Raw genomic sequence first — 24,332 nt, forward strand, 5'->3', positions numbered from 1 at the left:
CCTAAACAAAAAGCTGAGATCTTGGCTACAACTGATTGGTGAATAAGTAAAGTACTTACCCAAAATCTGGAAATCGTCTCTTAGGTTTTGCTGCTGTGGGCTCGGCGAGCTCCTCTGTAACAAAGCAGGGAGCAACAGCCTTTAGCGAGAAGGAAAAAGCCTCTGCTACTGCAGACATTAACTTTGCTTCTTGCGTACCTTTGAGCTCCTTCCCTTTGCCTTTGGATTCTCTCTTCTTAACGCTGCGCATGAAACCGGAGGGAGAGTGTGGCGAGGAAGCGTGTTTAGGAGAGGACAGCGATGGACTGCTTTCAACGCTGTCCCCCAGTGACGGCGACAGAGACGGGCTGCTGGAGAGCTCCGCTTTGCTCCTGGAAGCGTCTCTGGCCTCGACCGGGTCGTCTTTCTGTCCGTTTCCAGGATAGCTGGCGCTGACGGGGAGGGTCAGGCTCACGGCAGACTCCTGCTCCTCCTGCTCGTCCTCCTCTTCAGCTTCCTGTAGGGACCAGGCTAATTACTTACAAGGACAATACAAGGAAGGGGGGAGTAAAAAGCTGTTTATGTAGCAGAGAGCTCTGGTTAGCTGTGTCTCTATGATAATATCGCTCTATTGTCTTCAGACTAAATTAAGAATGGGTTCTACTGTGTTGCACAGCCTGCTGGTATATTTAGAGGATCAGGAGAGACCCAAATTCACAAAATCCCACCTTCATTGGGGGTGTGCTGCTCATACACTGAGGAGGTAGAAGGCATTTTTTTTTGTTTGAGCTGGGAAAAAACCTAGAATAATTAAAGAGAGGGTCAGACCTGAGAATGATGAGAGGGGCCAGCGAGGCATTCCTTTAGTTTGTTTCGAGACGGAGCCTGTCGCTTGCTCATCTGAGCCAGCCGGCATTTTGCTCTCTGAGCGCTGGTGTCCAAGCGCGCAGTTTCAGGGACCAGCTCAGTCCAGTCTTGTTCTACAACAGGAAACACACACACACAGTGCGGTTATACGGCGCTGTGACAGACTTCTAGGTTTTTTAAATATTTTTTTTTACTGAGAAATATATCTCATATGAAAGACATTGTAATATGGGACAAAGTAAATACCAAAAAAAAAAAAAAAAAAGGTTTCAGATGATAATTTGATTTGTGACGTCTTTCTTCTGCCAAAGAGTTCTAGTTTTGTCTCATTCAGTTCAATTCAAAAACACTATTAATCCCAAAGGAAACTTGAATTTTGCTATAACTCGTATTCTGCAGGTTTCTGATCTTTAGCATAATCCCTTCTGGCTTGAAGGAGTCTCCTCTGAAGATAGTTTCTCTGTCTGCCACTTTGGTTTGCATTCACTCTGCAGCGTTCCTGACCAAGGCATCAGTGTCTATAGCAGGAGTTCTGGAGTGGCACCTATCGCTAGTTTTCTTTCCAGAGCTTCTGGAATATTTTGGTTTCTGTCTCTGAGATCCTGTGAATCTTTTTCAATTTCTCAATATTTCTTATGCCAGTTCTTGGAACTTGAAAGTGCCACGATAACTTCTCCTGCTTTGTGAGCATTTTCAACTCATTTGCTCCTCTTCTGTTTATTTATTTTTTCTTAAGGGAATAAAGATTTTTATGGAAGTATTTTACATCTATTTGCAAACAAAAATTTACCAAATGTCCAAAAATGTCCAAAATAAACCAAAGGCATTTGTAAAAGGCTATGTTGACATTTGTTGGTCTGATTAAAAGCACTAGACTTTCAAGGGAGGATATATTTGTTATATAACTGAAAATATTTTCACTCACAACCCCGGTAAAGATTTGGAAAAAAATTTTAAATGAACTAATCTTTAATAGAAAGTAGAATAATCTCAGAAAAAGATTTTTAAAAAATCCAACATTTTCTAAATGGTAAAAAAAAAGGTACAAATATCTTAATATTTATTTATATTTAACAAAATCCCTATTGCAACACTTTTTAGCACACAAAAGAATGTGTATAAAATTAAAACAACTAAAGATTTTTTTAATCCACACTTTACATTTTTAAGATGATTAGTTTCTTGAGACTTCATTTGTAATCCACAATTTCCTGTTTCAATGGTGTATAAATATAACGTGACAGAGGCCCGTTTCTCTTGGCTACTTTGCAAATAGAATAGACAAGAGAACAGGCCTCTCAGTAGGGCAGGTGTGATTGATACGTTTTCATAAGTAAATAAATGACCAAAAAAAGGTAGTGAGTTGTCTAAACATAGCCATATATACAACAAAAGTGCTAATTTTAAAGTCTGAAACAGATTAAACTTTGAAAAGTGGAGCCACGTTTATTACAGGAACTCTCTTAACCACAGCAGCGAATAAAGAGTGCTGCAGCGGATGAGTTTAATAAAGCTGAATATGACAGAGATTAAATAATTAAGAGATAACCAAAAAAAAATAAAAATAAAGGTTAAGATCTCCTTTTCAGGAGTCCACTGGAAATACCCAACCAGGAATGGAAAGGAACTTGTGGTAAAACAGTAATGTCTGAAATTCCTACCTTTTGTTAGAACCAGATATACGTTTAACCACAAATATGAACATAACACAGTTTTCTAAGTGAACAGCCTAAACATCACAGCTATTAACTAGAGTTAACCATGTCTTGGTTTAAATCCCTCCTGAACAACAAGCTCTGAGCTCAAGTCACGCGTCAAACATCTCTGCCGTACTTCACATGAAGACAACAATCCCACTTAAATTCAATTTTACACAAGCTGCTCAAAATCCCTCAAAACCATAATTGGTCTAAGCCCCATGTCAAAAGTGCCATAGCTATGCTTTAATGAAAACTCAGTGCAGGTAAATGATTAAATCTTTAGTTTATATATGGCACCCATCTGCTTTAGGGCCGGCATTCGTCAGAACAGTTAACCCGTCTCTGTAAAGTCAACGCTGAAACCTGTGATGCCTTTTAACCTTAGCTGGGAGGAAAAAAGCAATTTACATGCATTTGTTTACACTGGGAATTGCCCAAGTCACAGACGACTGCGATGCCAGACGCTCACATGCCAGACGCCAAAGCCTGACACCGCCAACCTACAGTTCGGCCCCAAAATTATTCATGGCGCTTTGGTTTAAAAGTAACATTTTAATTTCATCAACGTCTTTCAGGCGGCGGGAAGTAATATCTATATATTGCAGAGGGTCAGCCAGAGGCCCGACTTGAATCTGTGGACTCTAAAGATTAGGCTGATGACAAGGAGGTCTTCCAAGCTCTGATTTCATGCTGGTCAGTGATTCAAAGAAGCGTCTACCTGCTGTAAAGCCAGCAAAGATTTCTATCTTTGTCACATGAAATCCAATAATAAAACCCTGAATAAACTGATTTTTGTTTTCAAAATTGATTCTCCTTTTATACCGAGTGATTCCCTTCTTAAACTTTTTTGAGTGACTATTTGCTCCACTTAGATCAACAAAGCAGAAAGCTGCCATGGTTTGGGTACATGGTAGGAAAGGTCGGCTTTAGAACCGGCCACAGACTGACCGGACCATTTCCCTGGGTTTATTGCAGATTAAACCCTGGAGCTTTGAATATGGACATTGTGGCATTTCATGGTCATGCAGCCATGAAATTTACTGCTCTGTGGTGGATGCCTTCAAGAAAAGAAAAAGTCCTGCTACGAAAATAAGTGGAAGCGCCGTGAAGGCAGTTTCTAGGTTTAATCTCAGTGTGCCACTGTACCTAACAGTGAATCAACAGATTGTGAGTTATTGACTGAGTCTTGGCTGCTGAGTCTCTCTTCAGCAGCAGAGTCCAGACCAGCCGGATCCTCCACGACTGAAGCGCCTCTGGACTCCAGGGCAGCAATCTGTGGACGAAAGCAAAAGTCATGATGGTGTTTATTTCGGTGACAGCAGCCGGTTAACGGGGACGTAAAGGATTCATGGTCAGACCAGGAGTCTTACCCTGTTCTGCAAACTCTCCAGCTGCTCCTTGTACTGCTTGTCTTTTTCGTCTAGCATCCGTTTCAGTTCCTCCTCTTTCTTCACAAAATCTATCTCTCTGTTGGGGATATGAAAAAAAAGTGGCATTTGTTTGATAAACATGCAGACTTTTACCTGATTGTAAAACCCACAACAATCCAACAATGTCTGTTTTTGTTAAAAAAAAAAAAAAAATGAACACAGAATAAACAAATCTAACATCAGATGTCAGCTGGAGAAAGAAACTAAACTCACTTTTGCTGGTAGTCCTTGATCAGCTTCTTGGCCTTGTTGTACTTCTTGTCCAGGGCCTCATACTGAGCCTGATTCTCGGCTAATTGTTCGTTCACACTCTTGCACACAGCCTGGGCTTCCAGCCAGTAATTCTCCAGCTTTAGGATTTTGTCGTTGCTCTCCTCGATTTTTTGCTCCATTGCCGATTGCCTGTCTTCCCACAGAGATTTGTCCTCCTCTGATTTCCTTAGCTGCAAAGAGAAAACAACAGATTTACAGAAATTCATTCGCTGTTATTGGCAGACTCCTAGTTTTGAAGCAGACCGTACGTTACGTCTGATATAAAACAGCAACGAAGGGTGAGAAATAATAAAAACTGTCCCATCTACACAGCATAATACGGACCGGAGCCACCACATCCAGCTCCTTGCAAAAGCATTCACACCACTTGAACCTGTACACACTTTGTCACATTACAACCAAAAGCTTGAATGTATTTTATTGGGATTTTATGTGATAGACTGACACAAAGCAGAGCACAGTGATAAAGTATAAGACAAATGCATGAAATATCATCAGTAAAGGATGTCTGCACACCTAGCATGACATGACGACCCTACTAACCCACACAGGTAAGGATAGGAAGAATCAGAGAAGAAGCCGAGAGGTTCATGGTAACTCTGGAGGAGCTGCAGAGATTCATGACTCAGGTGAAGATGAAAAAAACAAATAAAATCAGCACACAGGTCAACTATTAGCGGTGAACTTCACAAATCTGAACTTTATGCAAAAGTGACAAGAAAGCAATTGCTGAAAAAAGCAATAGGAAGATGCAATAGACCATTTGTGAAGTTGATACCACAAATCCCCCTGAACACACCATCCTCACAATGAGACACGATGGTGCCAGCATCATGCTTAAACAGCAGTTCACAGACGCTCGTCATAGAATCCCAATGATATTAAACTATTTTGCTATGCAGGATTGATACAAATTGCCATCTCTTGATGTGTAAAGCTGGTAGAGCATCAAAGTCACAGCTATAATCGCAGCTAAATGGGTTCCTACAAAGTATTGACTTAGGTGGGTTAGGCGTGCCACACCTTTGGGATTTGCATTCATAAAGATGTTTGAAATCATGGAGTCCTTCAGCTTCACAACTATGTCCCTCTTTGTGTTGGTCTAGCAGATAAAATCCCAATAAAATATTATTGAAGTTAAGATTCAGATACTTTTGCGGGTTGCTGTATTTGAGAATGTACTTCCTTTAAAAACAAAATATAACCCTTAAAATGTTCTCATCCTACCTGTTCCTTCAGCTGATTTATTTCAGCCACAGCAATGCTGTGCTTCAGTTGCAGCTATGGGAAATCATGAAAATTAGAGATCTCACATTTGACAAAACAGATCATTTATCAACGAGCAGAAGCATATATATTTAAGAAGAAAGAAGGGATTAGCTGTACCTCTTTGAACTTGAAGGCCATCTGAGAGCTGTTCATGTCCTTTGGCAGGAACAAGGCCTCAGAATCGGGCAGCTCAAACACCTCCACATTTCTCCCAGGCGAGAAATTGGACCCCAGAATTCTCTCTTCTAGTATGTCGTCGTCGTCCTCATACCTCTCCTCCTAAAGACATCGCTTACTGTGAGCTCAAACACACCTTAATGGTCTCATACAGGTTGAACATTCATTCACCAACACTCCAATGTTTACCCCTTGCCTAGAGGAAACATCTTGACCAGTGTGTCTAATGCAAACAACATCGGGTTGGTCCACAGGAGTCACTTTAGCAGGTTCATGGCAATGAAGGCAACTATGAGCAACACACTCAATAGATAAAGACTATGACCACACTTGTACATTTGTCTGCTCTAATAAAGCATATTTAATCTTTGCGTAGTCTCAACGTTGCAAAATTCGACTCCTGCGGTGGCTTGTAGTTCAGAAAACAAACATTTCAGCCAGTCTGACGGACAGATGGCAGCTGAGTGGACGTTTCCAGCAGCAGAATTGTGACACATGGATTACTCAGAGGCAGCTGCTAATTTCCTGGATGATCCAAGAGGGATTGGTCCGGGAGCAGCAAAGTGGCTGAACTGCGCAAACGCAATTACTGCATTATCATAATTACAGGATTTACTCTTGTAAACATTTTTTTTTTTACACAGCGTTGGGGAAAGCAGTGCCTGACCGGTCAGAGGGCCGCTCTGTAGCCGACTTACCTCCTCTGTGGAGTGATCGTAGGGATCGTCCAGGTTCTGCTGCTGCTGGTTCCTCTCCTGCTCCAGTGTCTCGCTTATGAGTCGGGCCACCTCGCTCTGAGTTCCTGGCTTCTCTCGACCAATCAGAAACCTGTTTTTTTTTTTTAACAGGGAAGCATACTGTACAATGTAGCATTATACATGATGTTTTGAATACTCACACTGCATTGCCGTTTGTGTCTCATAGTGCAATATGCAAACTAGAAATGTGTTTTTGAACAGACTTTCTAATGTGTGGCCGTTAAATTTGCCTATGAATCTTTATCGTAGCACATTCAACAGGATCTTGGACTTAGAACAAATAAACCTTGTCTCTCCTCTCTGAACATTTTTTCTCAACTAGCTTATTTAATTATAGTGAGAAAACAGCAGCACAGTCCTGCTGCCAGCAGGATATTTAGATGAGGGTTGCTTTGAGGGTAGAGGAGGAGTTGAACTCACCTCACTGTGCCTTTGGTGTTCTTTAGGACAGTTGCGGCAAACAGCTGGGTTACTCCCACCAGACTGGTCCCATCCACTTCTACTATCTGGTCATTCACCTGTATCCTACAGAAAGAGAAAGCAAAATCTGAGAGGAAGATTTTGGATTAGGGGGGAATGGTGGCCTGGTGGTTGGAGCAGTCCGCTTGCGTTCTGAGAAGGTTTGAACCCCGCAGACTGCCACTATGGATCCCTGAGCATGACCCGTACCCACAGATTACTCCCCAGTAGAGATGCTCCGGTCCAGTTTTATCCGATCCAATCAGATACCTGGGCTCAGCATATCAGCCGATCCCGATCCGATACTTGAATTAATGAACTGTATACCCTGCCATGTGAGTGAAGGCATCAGACATAACATAGTTTAAGAAAAAAAAAGGTCTGCATCTTCTTTAGCATGGTGCTTTTTGAGGTTATTTAAGTTTCTGGTGTTGAATTTATGAACTTTATCACCACCCTCGCAATTTTCATGTTGCAGATGCTGCATGTTGCAGTCAGACTTGTTGCCGTATCAAGTTTGAAATGTTCCCAAATATCAGACTTGGCTCAGTCCGACGCTTGCTCCATGTTGCTCTGTGTTTGCGCATCACTAGCTGCTGTGTGTGCTCTGCTTGAAGACGTAACCGGCGTTGAAAACAGAATTGAAGTGACTAGATCGCTGTAACTGTATTGTTGTATATGATATTAATAAAAAAAAAAAAAAAGAAATGACTGGATCAACGTCATTCATCCAATATCTGATCTAGTTAATTAGTCAATATCGGAGCAGATATCCAATCCGGGTATCGGGTCGGTGCAGCTCTACCACCGGACGCAGTGATAAGCTTCCTACTGATCCCTAAGGGATGGGCGAAATGCAAAAGACAAATGTTGTTGCAACGTACAATTGCATTGACAAAAAGATTTCTTCCTCTTCTAAAGCACCTCATTTTTGTAGGGATTTGCACAGATTTTCAACACAAAGCAGAATTTCCCAAATTAGCTCCAAAAGGAAGGATTAAACTACTTTCCCTTACATTTGAGTCTCTCTCTCTCTCCATTATACACTGAGTGTTATAATTCAGGTGAGGGAAAAACAAGGAGTGTCTATTGTGACAGCTAACAACTAAAGTGCAGGTGGAGGGCACGACGGCACATTTGGAGCGTTTACTTACCGTCCATCTTTCTCAGCTGCTCCATTCTCAGTTATTGTTTTCACAAAAATGCCAAGTTTTTCCAAACCCTGGTCAGCTCCGACTCCCATTCCTATGATGCTGATCCCAAGCCCGTTGTCTCCTGGTGGCAGAGAAAATTCATGATGATGATGATGTAGCAGATAACGTTGTGATATTAAAGCATACATAAAATGCAGAAATAAATATATATAAACGCAGAAATGTGAGAACCAGCTGATCAGAAAAAAACTATCAGATGATTTTTGATCTGTTAACAAATAAATGCTACCAGGTCGATCTGACCCCTCTGTCCTGAAGTGTTTAATGAGGGAAGAAGTCTCAAAGTTAGATATTTTCAGTGCTGTGTTTAAAATAAAGACTGAGAGGTAAGAAGCTATAAGAAAGGAAACTATTTTCTCTGACATATGGGGACCTGTTTTTTGGTTGTTAAGCAGATAACAAATAACTGAGCTCGTTAAGCTTACAACCGCTCCGCCATGGAACGTGCTGAATTTACAAATGTTTGGAGTAAACCTCAGACATTATGGTCTCAGGGACTAGTGTTTTACCACTTTGAGGTTTAAAAATGTCTAATTAATAATTGTATGGTCTCTGTTTTAAAAGAATTGTAAATCCATGTTTAACAGTAACTACTTTCCCACGCAGGTGGCTTTGCTGCAGAGTAGAAAACACATTTTGAAAGCCGATCTCATTTTTGTTTCGTTACAATTCAAGGTTACAAAAAGAAGCGATAAGGCGAAATTCCTATCGGCACAAAGAAATTCTGGTCAGCAGCTTGTAAAATATGGTTTTATTCTTATTTTTCCTAACATGTTCCTCCTGAGTTAACTTGCTCAACACCCTAAAACAATAGTTTCGCCTCACCCTTTTCAATCTCCACAGGAAACACGTCCATTTTCTCCACTCTCTTCTCCAGCTCGTACTCCGCAGACGCTGCGACTGGGTCCACGTCGTCATTGCGCCGATCATAATCCTCGTTGGAGAAGGTACTGAAGACCTGTGCAAATCAGAACATTAAGTCGTTCACGTGGATGACATTCTAGTTTTTTACACATTTCTTTCACAGCAAGGGGAAAACATTTTTATTTTGGCTTTTATTGAAAACAAAAAGGTGGAACTGCACTCATAATCTAACCTGTTCAGAGAAAAATGAGGTACTCGGTGAACCTGCTTTAACATCTGCAGATGGATGGATAATGATCGGGACCACCAACACTGAAATTCCAGCTTTCCTTTCTTTTGAGCATATGTAGACGCCTAATTTCTACTTATCTGTCTGGGGAGAGTGCTGCTTCGCATCTCTGGCAGATGAAATGACACAAACCATGAAAGGAATTCCCTAACGATACGCTGCAGAGATCTCAGAAGTTGTGAAATTTGCAGGCGGGTTTTTCTCAAAGCATGGGACGCATCTCAAAAAGACTTCTGCTTGCAATTAGACAGAACAGACATGCGGTAGAGATGATGATCATGAGGCACTGTGGAAAGTGGGGCACAGCTGTGGAGAGGTAATCAAGCAAAGATGGATTTATATATATAGTATTCCTCACTGTGAGGGGGAAAAAAATACATTTTGATTATAAGCAATTGCACAGTATATTAGATTCACATTTCATCATAAACAACAAGCTAATGCCGGTCACGCCAAATGAGTATTCTCGCATCAAAGCCCTGATCCTGCAGGATCACATTGTTTCTGCACACTATGGGGGGACTGGTCCTTTAAAAGCTTGTTTCTCTTTTGTAAATACTTTTCTATAAACCTGGAGGGGAAGGCGGCTTACAAAGAAAAACACACAACCTTTAACCCTTTAAAGCAGTGTTGATTTTATAAACATTAGTCTTGAGCATATAGTCTGATGCAGCTTAGATCCGTTCCTCCGACGCGCAGCAGAGAAAGAGCAGAATAATTTGTCCAATCTTTTCCCGGACTTCAGACCGCAACGAAAACATAAACAAATCTCGAGACGGCCTTCAAGCGGCACGACGATCCCGAGCGTATTTCAAAGTTCAACAAACGGCTTGGTTTCAGAAAATGTCCTGGAACATAGAGCGGCCATCAAAGCCATCGGAAAGGAGCGCCGCAGAGAATCGTTGGTGGCAAAACCCAGAAGTATTGCTGGAGCACTGATGCTTTATCTGAGGAAAAATTTTATTTATAAATGTTGGATTTTGTTTTTTCACTGTAAATCACTGAAATTTTTTTTTTTTTTACTGAATGTTTTCACATGTTGGAATTTTTTTTTCTTCCCCCTCTCACAGCCGGAGAAAATCCTCGTCACTGCAACGCTTCCTCTGGCGTGACAGAAAATGGACGTTAGAGCGTAGGAATGATGGGGTGGAACATTTTAGCTGTTTTTAAAAAGCAAACTTTTTAAAACTCTTAGTTTACATTGATGCCGGTTAACTGGTCCCTGCCTATAGACGCGACAATGATATAATTGTTGCCGGGTTGTTGGAAAGCAGCGGATCACTTTGAAGAAGTGGCTGAATGAGAAAGTACAGCTGTGGAGACGAGGCCTCCACTGGAGAATCATTCATATTAGTTTTATTTTGCTACAATGAAAAAAGGTAGAAAATGTAAACTTTCAATATAAACTACATAAAAAAAAGTATACTGAAAACTAGGGGTTCACAGTTTTTGAAATTAGATTTTATAGACTTTATGAGACTGACCAGGGTTAAGGAACCAACCAGAATAAATGGTCGGATAGTGGAGTGTGTAGAAACCCTTTACACCAGGCAGCCACAGAGGCTAGTGGGCTCCATCCTAGAAGATGGATCCCACCCACTGCATGGTGATTTCCTGCCTCTCCCATCAGGCCGTAGGTTTAAAATGCCTGCAGGTGAAACCAAAAGGTACAGAGGCAGTTTTGTTCCTTCAGCCATTAAGATCCTGAACAACACAACAGGCTATTTGTAGACTAATCGTTTTAAATTATGCACGGCCTTCCTAATCTATTTATTTAATTATTTATTGGCCCAGCTTTTTTGTGTTGTTTTTATTGATATGGTGGTTTTTACTCTGTAATATGATATCAACGGTATTTTGATGGTACCTTTACGTACTTTTTATCTATATCTCTACGCCTGGAGCACTGTTGTTTTTACTCTTACGTCATTGTCTTCTGTCAGTGTTGTTGCCGCGTAATGTGTGCATGCAGCCCACTCTACCTGCAAGCAAATCTACCCCCGGGTACAAATAAAGTTACCTTGACCTTATGGTTTAAAACGTTAAAAGTACATTTTTAAAGTACAACTTTAAAAGTACATATAGAACTGACAAGATTCAGTTGGATTTTTTCCCCCAGTAGTATAGGCAGGCAGATCAAAAGACTGGAAAGATGGATTAAACAATATAATCCACCTGAAAACTGTCAATGTTAATGTTTAGAAATGTCTAAGTTAGTCCATTTTACTTGCTATAAATAAGACGACCTCATTATGACGTTTTTGGTCTCACCGACTGTAGCTGCACATCTATTTAGATTAATTTTCACAAGATTTAAAAAAGTACTAAAGATGCTTGTCATGAAGGGGTTGAATTATTTAAGGTGAGCAGTAGTAGTCATTAAAATGGCATTTATTATTTTTGTGGCACTAGTGGTGCCTTTATTTGACAGGGGGGCAGACCTGCAGCAAAGGTCCACAGGCCGGGATTCAAACCCAGAACAGTGGTGTGGAGAAATTAGGTCTCTGAGCTTAGCTAGTATACTCTACCCCTGCAACATACAGCACCATAAAAGGGCATCTTATGTTTCATTTGCAGAGATTACTTATGAAATCAGTTGCCTTAGGCAGTTTACATTGTCCTTGTTTGGGCATCTTATAATAAACATCTGTTAGTTTGGAGAATTTGCCAATAGACCCATTTTGCAGCGCCGCTTTGATCTATTTTAGGCGCAGCTGTATATAATAAAACACTAAACAGGTTAATGTGGACAGCAAAGATAAAATAATGATTTGTAACCCCCTATATTATTCCTTGACAGATGCCAATAACTATAAAACGTGTGTATGAAATAAAACAATGTCATCCAATTGAGTGAAGCTGAGGTAAAAATTGCACAGAAGTCTGGTTTAACCCAACTATTCTCATAATTGGCTAAAACATCATCTGGTTCAACAACTGCTTCAGTACCACTGTGATTACTCTGACAAGCTATTTAACTAAAAATAAAAAAAGAAACACATTTTGGCTATTTTTAAATTATTGTGAAACGAACAAAAGAATAAAAACCAACAAACTCCGTTCAGCTTTAAAAAATATTGTTGCATTTCGGTTCAATAACTTACAATTCAATGGTTTCATGACCAAGTGTACAACCACTCCCACCCACCCAAAAAAACAAACAAAAAAACAATGATGCTGGATTTGAACTTTGAGAGTAAAAACCTCTCTTTGGCCGAATCAAGACAGGAGTAAATCAAATTGTGAGTCTGTGAACTGGTAACAAAGCAGATTTGAGTGGAGGAGACTCCATGAGCAGCTGCCGCCTGAGGACGAACCAAACAGAGAGCCGGCCAACAAAAACCTTCTGTTTGAGAATAATTAGTCCGTGTCTGGATGAAGTCACTGTGACTCTGTCACAAAAATGATGGAACGACTTCTAAGCATGTTCATTATTTGACTGCAATATCTGCACGGGATGAAAAGTAAAGACTTGCAGAGATAAACAGAGGAGCTTAAAGGCCATTTTTAAATTGAAACGGTCTGAAAGAATGAAGAGCAAGAGTATTTAGAAACAAAATCCTTTCTGGACCCGTTCTATACCGAAGCATAGTCCAGTAATCTGTCCTGTCTTGCTGCGTTTTAACACATTTCATGGGCTTCAGAGGCGGCAACTGATTTGCATTAATTAACAAGATGCACTTCGGTGCTGCCAAGGTCAATTTTCCTTTACAGTTGAATTTAGCTGTTGCAAATTTAAATGGATGGAGGGTATTTTTTTTTATCTGATAATACCTGGCAAAATGTTCAGCGTGCTGCCTTTGTATGATAAACCTGAACATGTGGGAGGATGTAATGTAATGCTCCCGTTCTTCGTTTTGATTTCTTTCCTTTTGAATTTCCTTTTTTTTTTTTTTTTTTGCCACAACAAACAGAGTAGGACATTAAAATTCAGAATACAGTTCTATGAAAAAGCAGCAACAATTAACTGCTTCGGACTAAAGCAAAGATAACCTCTGTAAATAAAAAAAAAAAGAAAGAAAAAAAAAGATTTCTATGATTGCATTAAAACAACTTATGAAATTAAAATAAAAAAACAGCTGAAGCATCTGCCTCAAGATTAAACGATGAAATCTACTTCATTGTGGGGGGAAAAGGCGGCAGTGTTTGAGAAATTAACCATTAAAGAACCTTCATTCTTCCTACTGTGTAGTCTTTGGATGAGGCCCAAAGCAGTGCAGACAGTACGTTACCAGGATGACTTGCCAAGCTGTATATTTTAATTAGCAAAGAAAACTACCGTAACCATTTTATACTGAGCAATAGAAACTACCATACAGAACTTCATGTTAATTGTGTACAACACTGAATGTATATGTAATGTGTGAACTTTGAAGGCGCCGCATTTATTTCCTAAGTAACAATGAAAGATTAAAGCGGACAGTCTGTACTTCAGCCAGATGCTATTTATTGGACCTCAAGTTTAACCTCGTCTTCGCTGGCAAATAAATGTATAGTTATGATTTTCCTCTGGTTAAAAAAAATGTGCAGTGCAAACATTTTCAAGCACTTTTTATGTACCAGAACAGTACAAATTCAGTTATTTCACCATGCTGCAAAGAATTAGCCACAAAATATTTGCTTAAATATGGAAACTATTACATATTATCATATTATGACTTCAAATTTGGTTTGACCTTTATTTATTTATAATTCCAGTTGTTTAATAAACACATTTTTTTTAAATATATTTTTTTAAATATTTCTAGTTTAATATCACATATTATATTGATAAATAATTGATTAGTCATTGATCTTTAAATAATTGAGTAACGATTTGTTTCTTTAACCACATTTCAGGCACTCAATATTTGAAGTTTATTTCCTAATTTTTAACAACATCTGGAACAACCAAGTGCAATTTTTTAAGCTGACCTCTCAAACTCTCATAAAAGCTGTAAAGCTTCACATTTATGACAATGTGGCAGAAATATGATGTTTAATTTAGAGACTTAATTAAAGGCTGCATATGTAGACGATTAAAAACTCTGACAGGACCAGTGCAGCCTGTCAGTAGCATTAGCTTTTAGCAGCTCCACTTTTTCTCCTCATCTTCTATTGGTCTGTCATGTCTAGCTTTCCTGCAGCCAGAAAGGAAACATGTTTGCACTTTGCTGAAACCCAAGCACACAATCACACCATTGTTGGTAAGAAAGACAGAACTTGAACTGTTCATTAGTTTCTTGCAGTTAAATAATGTCCTTAAACAAAGGCCAGTGTCCCCTCTTACCAGACAAGACACATTTTCCACCTCCAGAACAAGCCCAGTTCAAAGTCGGGATCAAATTAAAACCACCTGTTATTTTGTTATTTTTTATTTTACTGCAGAACAAAGGGCTAACATGTATCATCGCCATATTTAAAAGTCAAACTAACTCCGTCAGAACCATTGCTCTCGTTGATTATTGATTTCGATCATGTCAACAGCATTCTGTACATTTCAACATAAACATTGAATCTGGTCAATTACCTGCTGATAATTTCAGCATTTATTTAATCTTTTACTACCTTTATAGCCTGTGCCCTGTCAGATGCACTCATGCCCACACCCAAAATGAAACTCGTTCCATCCCCCCCCCCCCACAATTTAGAATACCAGAATGGGAAATGAGTCAGCAGCAGTGAGGAAAGGCAAACCAGAGAAAACCCATTGCCAGAGCAAAAAGAAAAACAACAAGGGCTGCCCACTGGATCGGGGGGCCTGTAATGTAAACTGAACCACCAAAAGACAACAAATTAAAACATGCTGTGAGGGTGAGCTGGCGCAGGGGTGGCAGCCAGGACATCACAGCATAATTAGGGGGGAAAAAAAAGGAGTGGAGCCCGGTTGCGATCCTGGCTAAACACCAGGAAAAGCAGCATAATATATCTGTAGTGCTTCCTGCGCACATGCCTCTAAAATTATAAACAGTCGGCTGAGCTCACAATGATTTGCTGACAAAGATTGTTTTAGGAAGCAGGTATACAAATAAAAAGGCAAGAGTGAAAGGCCTCGAGTGAAAGAGGTTTTTTTTTTTTTTGCCAAAAGCCTTGCTCTGTCTGCAGCCCTTTAATTTGATCCAAAGAGCCTCTTCAACATGACTGAGTGTATCCACACGCTGAGCTTTTTGAGGAAAATCTCAGGCATCTCAAATAGCCAAGTTCTTAGTACAGTCACCGCATTTTAGGAATATTTTTAATTTAATTTTTTTTACTAACGAGAAGACAACATTGGATAAAGTGTCACAGCCGTGTTACGATATGTCGCTCAGACGGAGGAAACTCAATTACCATGAATTTTAAATAAGTCTCCCTTTAGTAACGGGTGCTGTTCTTTTGCCACGTTACCATTTTGCCGATTTAAATTGTTTCATACCGGACTTTCTGGGTGCAAAAGGGAGAGTCGTCTTCTGACATCAAGCTTCACCTGCCAGGCAGATATTTTGTACGTACTTTAAGAACTGATGAGTTAAAGTAATTTTCCACATTGGCCTCTGAAAGCAAACGTGGTTAGGTGAACCTGATATATATTCATATTCAATAAATCAATATTATATGTTAGATATGTTTTATGTTTATATGAGTTATTAGACTTTGAGGCTTGTTGGTCAAGATATAAAAGCATCTTTAGAAAATAACCTTTAAGCAGATATTAGAAACCAAAAACAAGAACAAAAAAACTTTAATTTCACCCACAATTCTGTGTTACAATTTTTTTTTTTTTTGGGGGGGGGGTCTGATAATAATCTACTCCTTTTTAAATGTTAAATAATTTTACTACAGTGATTTTACCAAGAAGGGTCTGTTAATAAAGCTTGTCTAAAAGGTGGTACTGTATTTATTTTTAGTTTTCTAAAGGTACGTCCACACAAAAAGTGAAAAAGGTGAATGGAGCGAGTGATTTACAAGTGAAAGCACGGTCAAGAGCGAATTATCTGCTGTGGAGAGCGTGATCTCCTCTGCCATCATGTGTTGGGGTCGCAGCATCAGAGCAGCTGACTTAAAGACGCTCAACAAGCTGATGAAGACGTTTTTGCTCTGGAAACTCTACTAGAACCTCTGGAGATGACTTTGCAAAGAAGGATTCTTCATAAAGTTAAGAATATTATGGCCAACCCTGAGCATCCTCTTCATCAGACTGTTATACATCAACAGAGTGTCTTCAGTCAAAGGTTTCTCCAGATCTGCTGTAAGACAGACAGGAGATCCTTCCTGCCTGCAGCCATCACTGAAAACATGGTTTCCACCAACAAAAGCCTTCAGAGCCGTTCTCTGATGTTCTTTTAATGAAACAATATTAGGTAGATTGGACAACACGGAAGAAATAGCAGCATCAATGTTAACGCTTGCTTCCTTGATGCGAGCCGCCGTTGCTTTTTTTTCACGGTCGCTTCTCCACTACGTCACATCTATGAAACTCCAGCCCTGCGTCCTGATTGGCTGGACAATAAAATTGGTTGGAGAAATCACTCTCTATGGAAGAGGTCCCAGATGGATGTGAGTGAAGCTAGGCGGAGCGATATCAATGTGGCTAGGGTCAGGTTAAGAGATATGCACAACCCATGAAATCGCAGTCGGTAACTGGGCCAGCTGGGCAAACACAGCCCTCTGATGGACTTTCACTGCCGCCTAGCTGATCTACAGCTTGGTGTCGAGGAAACTCAAACTCAGGAAGTGATGGGAACATCAAATAAAATAAATCAATTAGGAAGGCAACTCTAGGTTAATTGCATTTGATATCGTCATTGCAATATTAAAAAGTTATATTTTCCAAAAACATCCGGCAGCCCTACAATCACCTGCCCCTGACCGTACTTCTCAATCTGCTCCACTGGCTGCATGGCCTCGTACTTTTCTTCATCGGTACCTGTCCACTGGGGTCAGCTTAGACTCCCCATGGACCTCCACCTGCCGCAGATTTTTGTGACCGCACTGACTGCTTTTGTCTACCATGACATGTTATCCTATTCAAAGGGCGGCGCAAACAGAGCGAATAATGAAAACAGGTTAAATCTTGTTTTTGAGAAACAATGCGTGCGTTTGCGTCCGTGTGTGGATGGATGGATAATTGAACCAAACCAGAAGGACATGAAACTTAGGGCTGTGCATAAAAATCGATATAAAGATTAATATCGATATTTTTAAAAACGATTTAATATCGATATTCTGGCTTTCAATATCGATATACCTCCCAACCTCTAGGGGGCGTTATTACAGCGCAACCATTACAGTTCACAGCGAAGGAGAGCGAGTGAGACGAATTTGTGGAACGGCCGACAGGATTTAAAAGCTCCTTTGTCCCTAAAATCAGATGTTTGGGCACATTTTTGGTTTCTGTGACACGTTAAATGCATTGAAGCAAATGCACTTTATTTTCCTGTTAATATGTCTGATCAATAAATAGAACATAAACATAATATTTGGTGATTGAATCACTGAGCATTAATTCAAAGTAATAAATATCGATATTGGAATCAAATCAAGCTGAGCTATGTATCGAGAATCGTATCGAATCGGCTCATCCTAGATGATACCCAGCCCTAATGAAACTGCACTTATTTTCTGATGAGGAACCATTTATCTTTTTTCTTCAGAGTAGATAGTGTACAAACAAGCTGTCTTTGTGGTTAAAATAAACACTCGCGTTTAACTGAAAGACGTGGTTCATTTGACTTTTTTCACTGAAATATGGTCGACTATAAGCGGATCGCGTTCTGGGACACAGAGGTATGTGAAGAACAGTCAGCCAGTGACAAATCTCTCAGCGGATCTACGAACCAGACTTATTTTTTACCATCGTTGAGCATCAAAACGTTAAAGAGAGAGGGAAAGAAAAGAGTTTACGTTTGAGAAAAGCATCAAATTTCCAGAGTACATAGACAGGTTGAACTGGTCTGTCTATAAATGACCAACAAAAGCTATTTCAGGATTGGCAAAAGTGCCTAAAGCTGTCGACAAAGCGCATCTGTTGTTTTAGTAGAGGGAGGTAATGTGTTAAGAATCAGAAAAATGTTCAAAGTGATAACAATCAGCTTAAAGCTAATGGCATACAGGCTTAACAAACAGCATTGAGCCGAGTCCATTAGTATTCTGCGCTCTCGTGTCCCCCGACCAGCCCAGGTGGCTGAAGGGAAGTCAGATCTGCTTTGAGAAATCTCGGTCAAGAAAAGAAAAAGCAAAATAAAATAAAAGGTAATTCAACTGCAGATGGAGGCAGTTCTTTTGGTCTGGCTTTATTTCAGACATGTACTGACAGTAATCCAGATGTAAAATGACCCGCTTGCTAAAATATACATCCATGCATAAAATATACAACATGGAAGCATTTAGCAACGAGAACTCAAAGTAAAACGATTCTCGAACGCGTGTTCCTTCCTGAAAACAGGTGAAACGTCTACAGACCAGATCACAAAGACACGCTGCAGGTGAGCAGGAAGTAAACGTGATTGCAGGAGCCGCATGCTTGCTCAGTGAGGAAATCAGACATTGTAATGTGTAAAACTTAAACAAACAAAGCAATGAGCTGAAATCCTCCACCACGCCTGTTGTTTAGAGCGAACACACACGGCGGCCGCTGGCCTAAAACCTTCAGTTGGAGCTTCCTGCTTTTTGTTTTTTTTTATAGTGGGCGGGGCAAAGGCGGCAGGTGCAGATCTTGGTTTCATGTTTTGACCTTTTAACTTTATTTTTGACTCCTATTTAAAAACGTCCTTCAGTTCAACCTAAAGCAAACACCACGACAACCTGTTTGGATATCCAAGACGGGTGCCTTGAAAACGACTGGGCTCTTTGTCCTCCATAACTGGACACGCCCACAACGCGGCACACTAACCATTAAAAGAACTGAGGACTTTCTTCCTGTCCTTTTAACATGCAGAGGAACAGCGATCTCCAGATTACGCAAGGAAAAAAGATACAAGAGGTCTGCTGAATACGCCCATTTACATTACTGCTGCTGTAAAGTGTTGATAATGATGGTAATTTTTATGTCCAATAAAAGTTTGACTGTAGTCATTTTATGTCTCACAGCAGTCCTGGCAAGTTTTAGACATGTTCTGAGGGGTGGCAGGTCATCTCAGGGCACTTTACAAGACAGACCGGTCAGATTCATGTACAAAAATATAGAATCAATTAGTGGTGGACAATAATTCAATATCAATATACATCGCAATATAACTATTTAATAAAGGTTAGGGCTGGACGATTTAGAAAATGAGCATATCGATAATAAAGAAATCATGTTGATCAATATCAATAATTATCAAAAGATTCAGAACATAAGTGCAACCCTGGCCGTTTTATGCTGTTGCTTAATGACCTATTTTTAAATAAATGAATTCAAACACAACCCTTTTATTCAACCAACTTTTTTACCAAAACTGTAAATCATAAAAAACAGAAGAAAAAAAATCTCTTTGACGCTTGGAGAAGGAGCTTTTCGGTGTCTGCATTTGTAATTGGCTGGGGGTAATGACTGTAATATTAACCTACATGATAGGCTAGAAGGCATTGTTCTTTTATTGAACTTTTTATTCACCCTTTTTTTTCTATTGAACCACATGTCAATCGATCGATATATATTGTTATTGAATTATTGCCCAGCCTTAATAAAGGTTATATGACATTTCCGATATTTCAATATACAACACAGTCTATGATTACACCATGTGTCACTGACTGATGTTCTGGGTTTCATGTAGATTTATATGTTTTCTTTTTTAAAGCAAATGTTTCTAAAATGCTATATTGGAGGAGTTTTAGAAAGATGGCAAAACAATCAACATAAGTTTATACAGGCATCTGTTGTGGGCACTCTTGACACTCTTTCGGAGGCTTTTATTTTGTTTATATCGATATTGTAATTATATTGTATCAGCCAAAAATTAACACAAATATATTGGATAAAAGTTTCGGCTATATCATCCATCTCTAAATCACATCAATAATCTGAAAAGATTCAGATTCATCACACAGCAATGTAAAACATTTGGTACAGATTTCTACTGTATTTGTTTTTTTTTTTTGTAACATGTTTCAGTTCAAACTAATCTTAATATCAGACAAAGATAACCTGGGGAAATACAGCTGCTTTTCTCAAACTATGTATTTAAGGGAGAAAACGTTATCAATCTGTGCCACACTTGACATCAACAACTACCATCAAGCATTCGTAACAACAAGCAGTGAGTCTTTTACAGCTTGGAGGAATTTGGACTCTTATATATTTGCTAATTTCAGCCACATTAAAGTATTTTTGGGTATGAACTACCCGTTTACTCAATCAGATTTTGACATGATCACTACAAGACCTTCACTTTGTTTTGTTTTTACCGTTCAGATGTGGACTTGACAGCCTCCTTTTTGATCATTAGCTACATTTACACGGACAAAAGTAATCGGAATAAACGGCAAATCAGAATAAAAATGCATTCAAATGAGGGGGGTGGTTTATGCTGATTGATAATCCGATCAACAGGCTCAAGTTATTCTGAATGTGGCAAACTGATCCGAGTGTGGATGTGCGGTGGACGTAAACGTGACGCATTTCCACGTTGGTGAGAGGCAGAAATACAGTGGAAAGAAAACTGTTGGGGCTCCCGATACAACCTTTCTGCTGAGAAAACTAAAAGAGCTCAAAACTGTTGCTTATTCAGTAACGTTTCAACCTTTATTAGAACCTGGTGCAAGTCCAGCCTGAGCGCTCGGAAGACAAACAAACACTTATGTCTTTGCTAAACTACAAAAAATAGAAAACAAAGCAGTAAGTACTTCTTCTGTGTGTTTTTTAAGGGGAACTTGTTAGCTCCGCATGTCAAAGTGTTTATATTCTGAATAAAGCCAGGTGCATTTACACGCACATTATGATCGGCTTAATTGTGTGTCCATATAAATGGTAAAATCCGATTATTTAATCCGAATAGATTTTGCATGTAAACATAGTTAGGGTCCCACTGTGTAAACCCGGCAACCTTCATCTTAAGCCTGCAAACTGTTGGTTGCATTTTATCTTTCAGGGTTTTCTGCTAAAAGTCCTGTAGGTCAACAAAGGACTCGTCTCGCCAAATATATTGCCGTGTTTTTTGTCTTTTTTTTTTTTAAGTCAGCATTATTTTATTTTTTGTCACAGACGACATCCTTGCTCAGTTTCTTTCTCTTATATCATGAACGCTGACGTGAGCTGAGGTAAGTGAGGCCTGCCGTGCTTTAAATGACGCTCTGTGTTGTTTAGTGACCTCCTGGATGAGTCGTTGACGAGCCCTTGGAGTAATTTTGGTAGACTGACCACTCCTGTAGATTTTCACCTCTGGTTCGTGGTTTCTCCCTTTGTGGATAACAGCTGTCTCTGTGTTTTGCTGGAGTAACCAAGTCCTATAACTGGCTTTGTAACCCTATCCGCGTTGATAGATGCCAATATCTGTTTCTAGTATGTTTGGTAGGATCGCTTTCTTTCCTTAATAAATGAAATCAGTTGAAAACCCCATTTAGTATTTACATTGGTCATCTCTGTCTGACATAAAAACGAGTCTGAGAGTCTTAAAAATGTAAGTGCAACAGAAAAGGCCAACCTTTTAATGCTATGCTGTTATTTTCTGCTGTTCTGTGATCTGCTGCACATGTGGAATAGGAGACAATACCTGCATCTGGCAGCAGTTTCTGTGTTTCTGCTCCAACCGTCCTCGAAGCTGTCTTCTTCCAAGCTCCCCTCTTTAACCCTGATAAGGCTGTTGCACGCTGAACGCAGCTTTGCTTCACAAAGAGGATCTTTCTTCCACACAGGACATCTCATCTGTCAGGAAGACCTAGGATATCTAATTCTACTGTGAACTACAAGCACAAAGCACTTCTTCTCTCCTGGTCAGCTAAAGCTCCACTGGCTCCTATTCCAGTGCCAACTTGACTAATAGACTGTGGGAAAATGTGTACTGTTAGCGGAAAGCTTTAGCTAGTCCGTCTACAGGCAGAGATGTAGGCGGAAAACAAATCAAAAATGACAATTGCAAAGGGCAGAAAGGGCTGGAGGCCTGATCAGATTTCAGCTTTATGTGTAAACTTTATATAGGCTAATGTTTCAAACTATCCGTCTTCGTCAGAGTCTCCTTCCTCACTTTTCCCTAAGATTTCCCCATTTTTTAGCTTTAGCATCTCACCCACTAAAAATATACATATGGAGTTCATCAAGGGCAGTTAGAGATCATCCAGCTGTCCAAATATATTGCTAAAAAATTAAAGATTTCAAAACACATCAGATTTCAACTGGGGGGGAAAAAACCATGCTGGATGTCCATGCTGACGTGGAACGGGTGATGTGTTAGGAACAAAAGGATACCACATCATTTGATGAAAATAAAAATGTTTTTTTCTGCTTCCCTGAGAAGGTGAAGCAGAAAAAGCCATGCAGCAAGCTTGTCCGGTTTGCTGAAATGTCACAGCAGCAACTCAAAATGGCACTCAGAAGTGTGCCCTACATGCTTGCCTGACATTGGGGCATGCTCCTTATGAGATGGCAGATAAGATCCTGGGGTATTTCCTCCCAGAGCTCAGAGTCAACCTGCTCTCATCTGTGAAAAGAACAGGGCACCACAGTGTGGAACCTGCCGCCAATCCTGGGGCTCTTTGGTAAATGCAAATCTAACTTCCCGGTTCTGGGCAGTGAGCACAGGACCTACTAGAGGACGTCGGGCCCTCAGGCCACCCTCCAGAAGTCTATTTCTAATGGGATTTGGTCAGAGACCTCAACGCCATTGTCCCGATGGAGCTCACTTTGTAGGACTCTGGCAGAACTCATCCGGTTCCTCCTTACACAAAGGAGCAGATACCGGTCCTGCTGATGGGTCAGGGACCTCGGATGGTTCTGTCCAGCTCTCCTAGATCAACAGCCTGTCTCATAGAGTCTCCTCTGTGCTCTTGACTGTAATGGGAGATAGGGCTGAACAATTAATCGCATTTTCAATATAATCGCAATTTAAAAAAACGCAATTTCCAAATCGCAGAGTTAGCAATTTTTGGCTATGTAACAATTAGGGAATTAGACACGTCCTTTAGGTGTTAGAAATATGTTTGAAGTGGGTTTACCTCCACATGAGAGGGAAGACAGTTGCAGCAGTGAGATAATCTAATTGTATTACTTGTTTTAGAGTTTATATAATCATACATAGCATTAAGTACTGGTCAATCAGTTTAATACATAGACTTGTTTGTTGGTTGCACTTTATGTTCAACAAGGAATGATGTCCAAATCAACTAAAAGCTGTTCTCTTGAACAATATTCTGATTAATAGAAACATTAAAAGTTCTTGTTTTAAATAGTCCTTGTTTACAAACATCTTTATTTAGAGGTCATTTTTGTTGCTTGTGGTTAATGCAGAGAAAAGTCAAAATTGCATTTTTGGTTGAAATATATCGTAGGCAGAACGCAATCATTTCTGCTCTGAGTTTAGATGCTGTGGGTTTTTTAGCAACTAATCTGCACAGCGAGGAAACAAATTGATTTGTTGTTTGTATATGTTTAAAAAGACATGATAAATTAAACTGGGGGAAAAAAAATAAAAAATTGCATTAAATCGCAATATTAAGAAAAAAAAAATCGCAATTAGATTATTTTCCAAAATCGTTCAGTCTTCGTTATAAGACTGTAAGGACAGATATTTTAAATGTCCCAAGTCAATTTTAGGCACATAAAGCAGTTTGTTGTTTGTGTCGTCACTCTGGGTCGGCCTCTGGTCCCCTCTCTCAGGACCCCCTGATGGTCGGGATGGAAACTGGGAGGGTAGGGAGGGGGGTGGGTGGGTTGGTGATCCACACCCTGAGATAACAACACATTTTGAAGGCTTGTGTTGGAAAATATGGGAGTTTTTTTTTTTTTGTTTTAACTAAATGTTGGTTAGCTGTTGCAGTGATAGAATATCAGTAGTCTCTACTTTTATCCCAACCAAAAACAAGCAAGCAAGTAATAGCAACAATTGGCTAAATCCATGGAGCTTAGATTAGAAAAGACACCAATTAGCCTGGAACATATGAGCTGACGTTATGGTGCA

The 24,332-nt window shown here is 39.8% G+C and overlaps 1 protein-coding gene across 4 annotated transcripts in view; it reads right to left on the reverse strand.

Moving 5' to 3' along the window:
- LOC105923906 (neurabin-1) overlaps positions 1-24,332 on the reverse strand; it is a 41,219-nt gene that overhangs the window by 8,790 nt on the left and 8,097 nt on the right. For all 4 annotated transcript variants that reach the window (XM_036139291.1, XM_036139290.1, XM_036139289.1 and 1 more), the window contains 12 exons: positions 8,952-9,084; positions 8,067-8,187; positions 6,874-6,978; positions 6,394-6,523; positions 5,636-5,797; positions 5,477-5,530; positions 4,190-4,419; positions 3,917-4,013; positions 3,693-3,819; positions 808-959; positions 199-496; positions 60-114 (listed from right to left, as the gene is read on the reverse strand). In XM_036139291.1, the coding sequence (XP_035995184.1) occupies positions 60-114; positions 199-496; positions 808-959; positions 3,693-3,819; positions 3,917-4,013; positions 4,190-4,419; positions 5,477-5,530; positions 5,636-5,797; positions 6,394-6,523; positions 6,874-6,978; positions 8,067-8,187; positions 8,952-9,084 (1,664 nt within the window). The remainder of the gene's footprint in view (positions 1-59; positions 115-198; positions 497-807; positions 960-3,692; positions 3,820-3,916; positions 4,014-4,189; positions 4,420-5,476; positions 5,531-5,635; positions 5,798-6,393; positions 6,524-6,873; positions 6,979-8,066; positions 8,188-8,951; positions 9,085-24,332) is intronic.

The sequence above is a fragment of the Fundulus heteroclitus genome, chromosome 7 (genome assembly GCF_011125445.2).
Source record: "Fundulus heteroclitus isolate FHET01 chromosome 7, MU-UCD_Fhet_4.1, whole genome shotgun sequence".
Lineage (NCBI taxonomy): Eukaryota > Metazoa > Chordata > Actinopteri > Cyprinodontiformes > Fundulidae > Fundulus > Fundulus heteroclitus.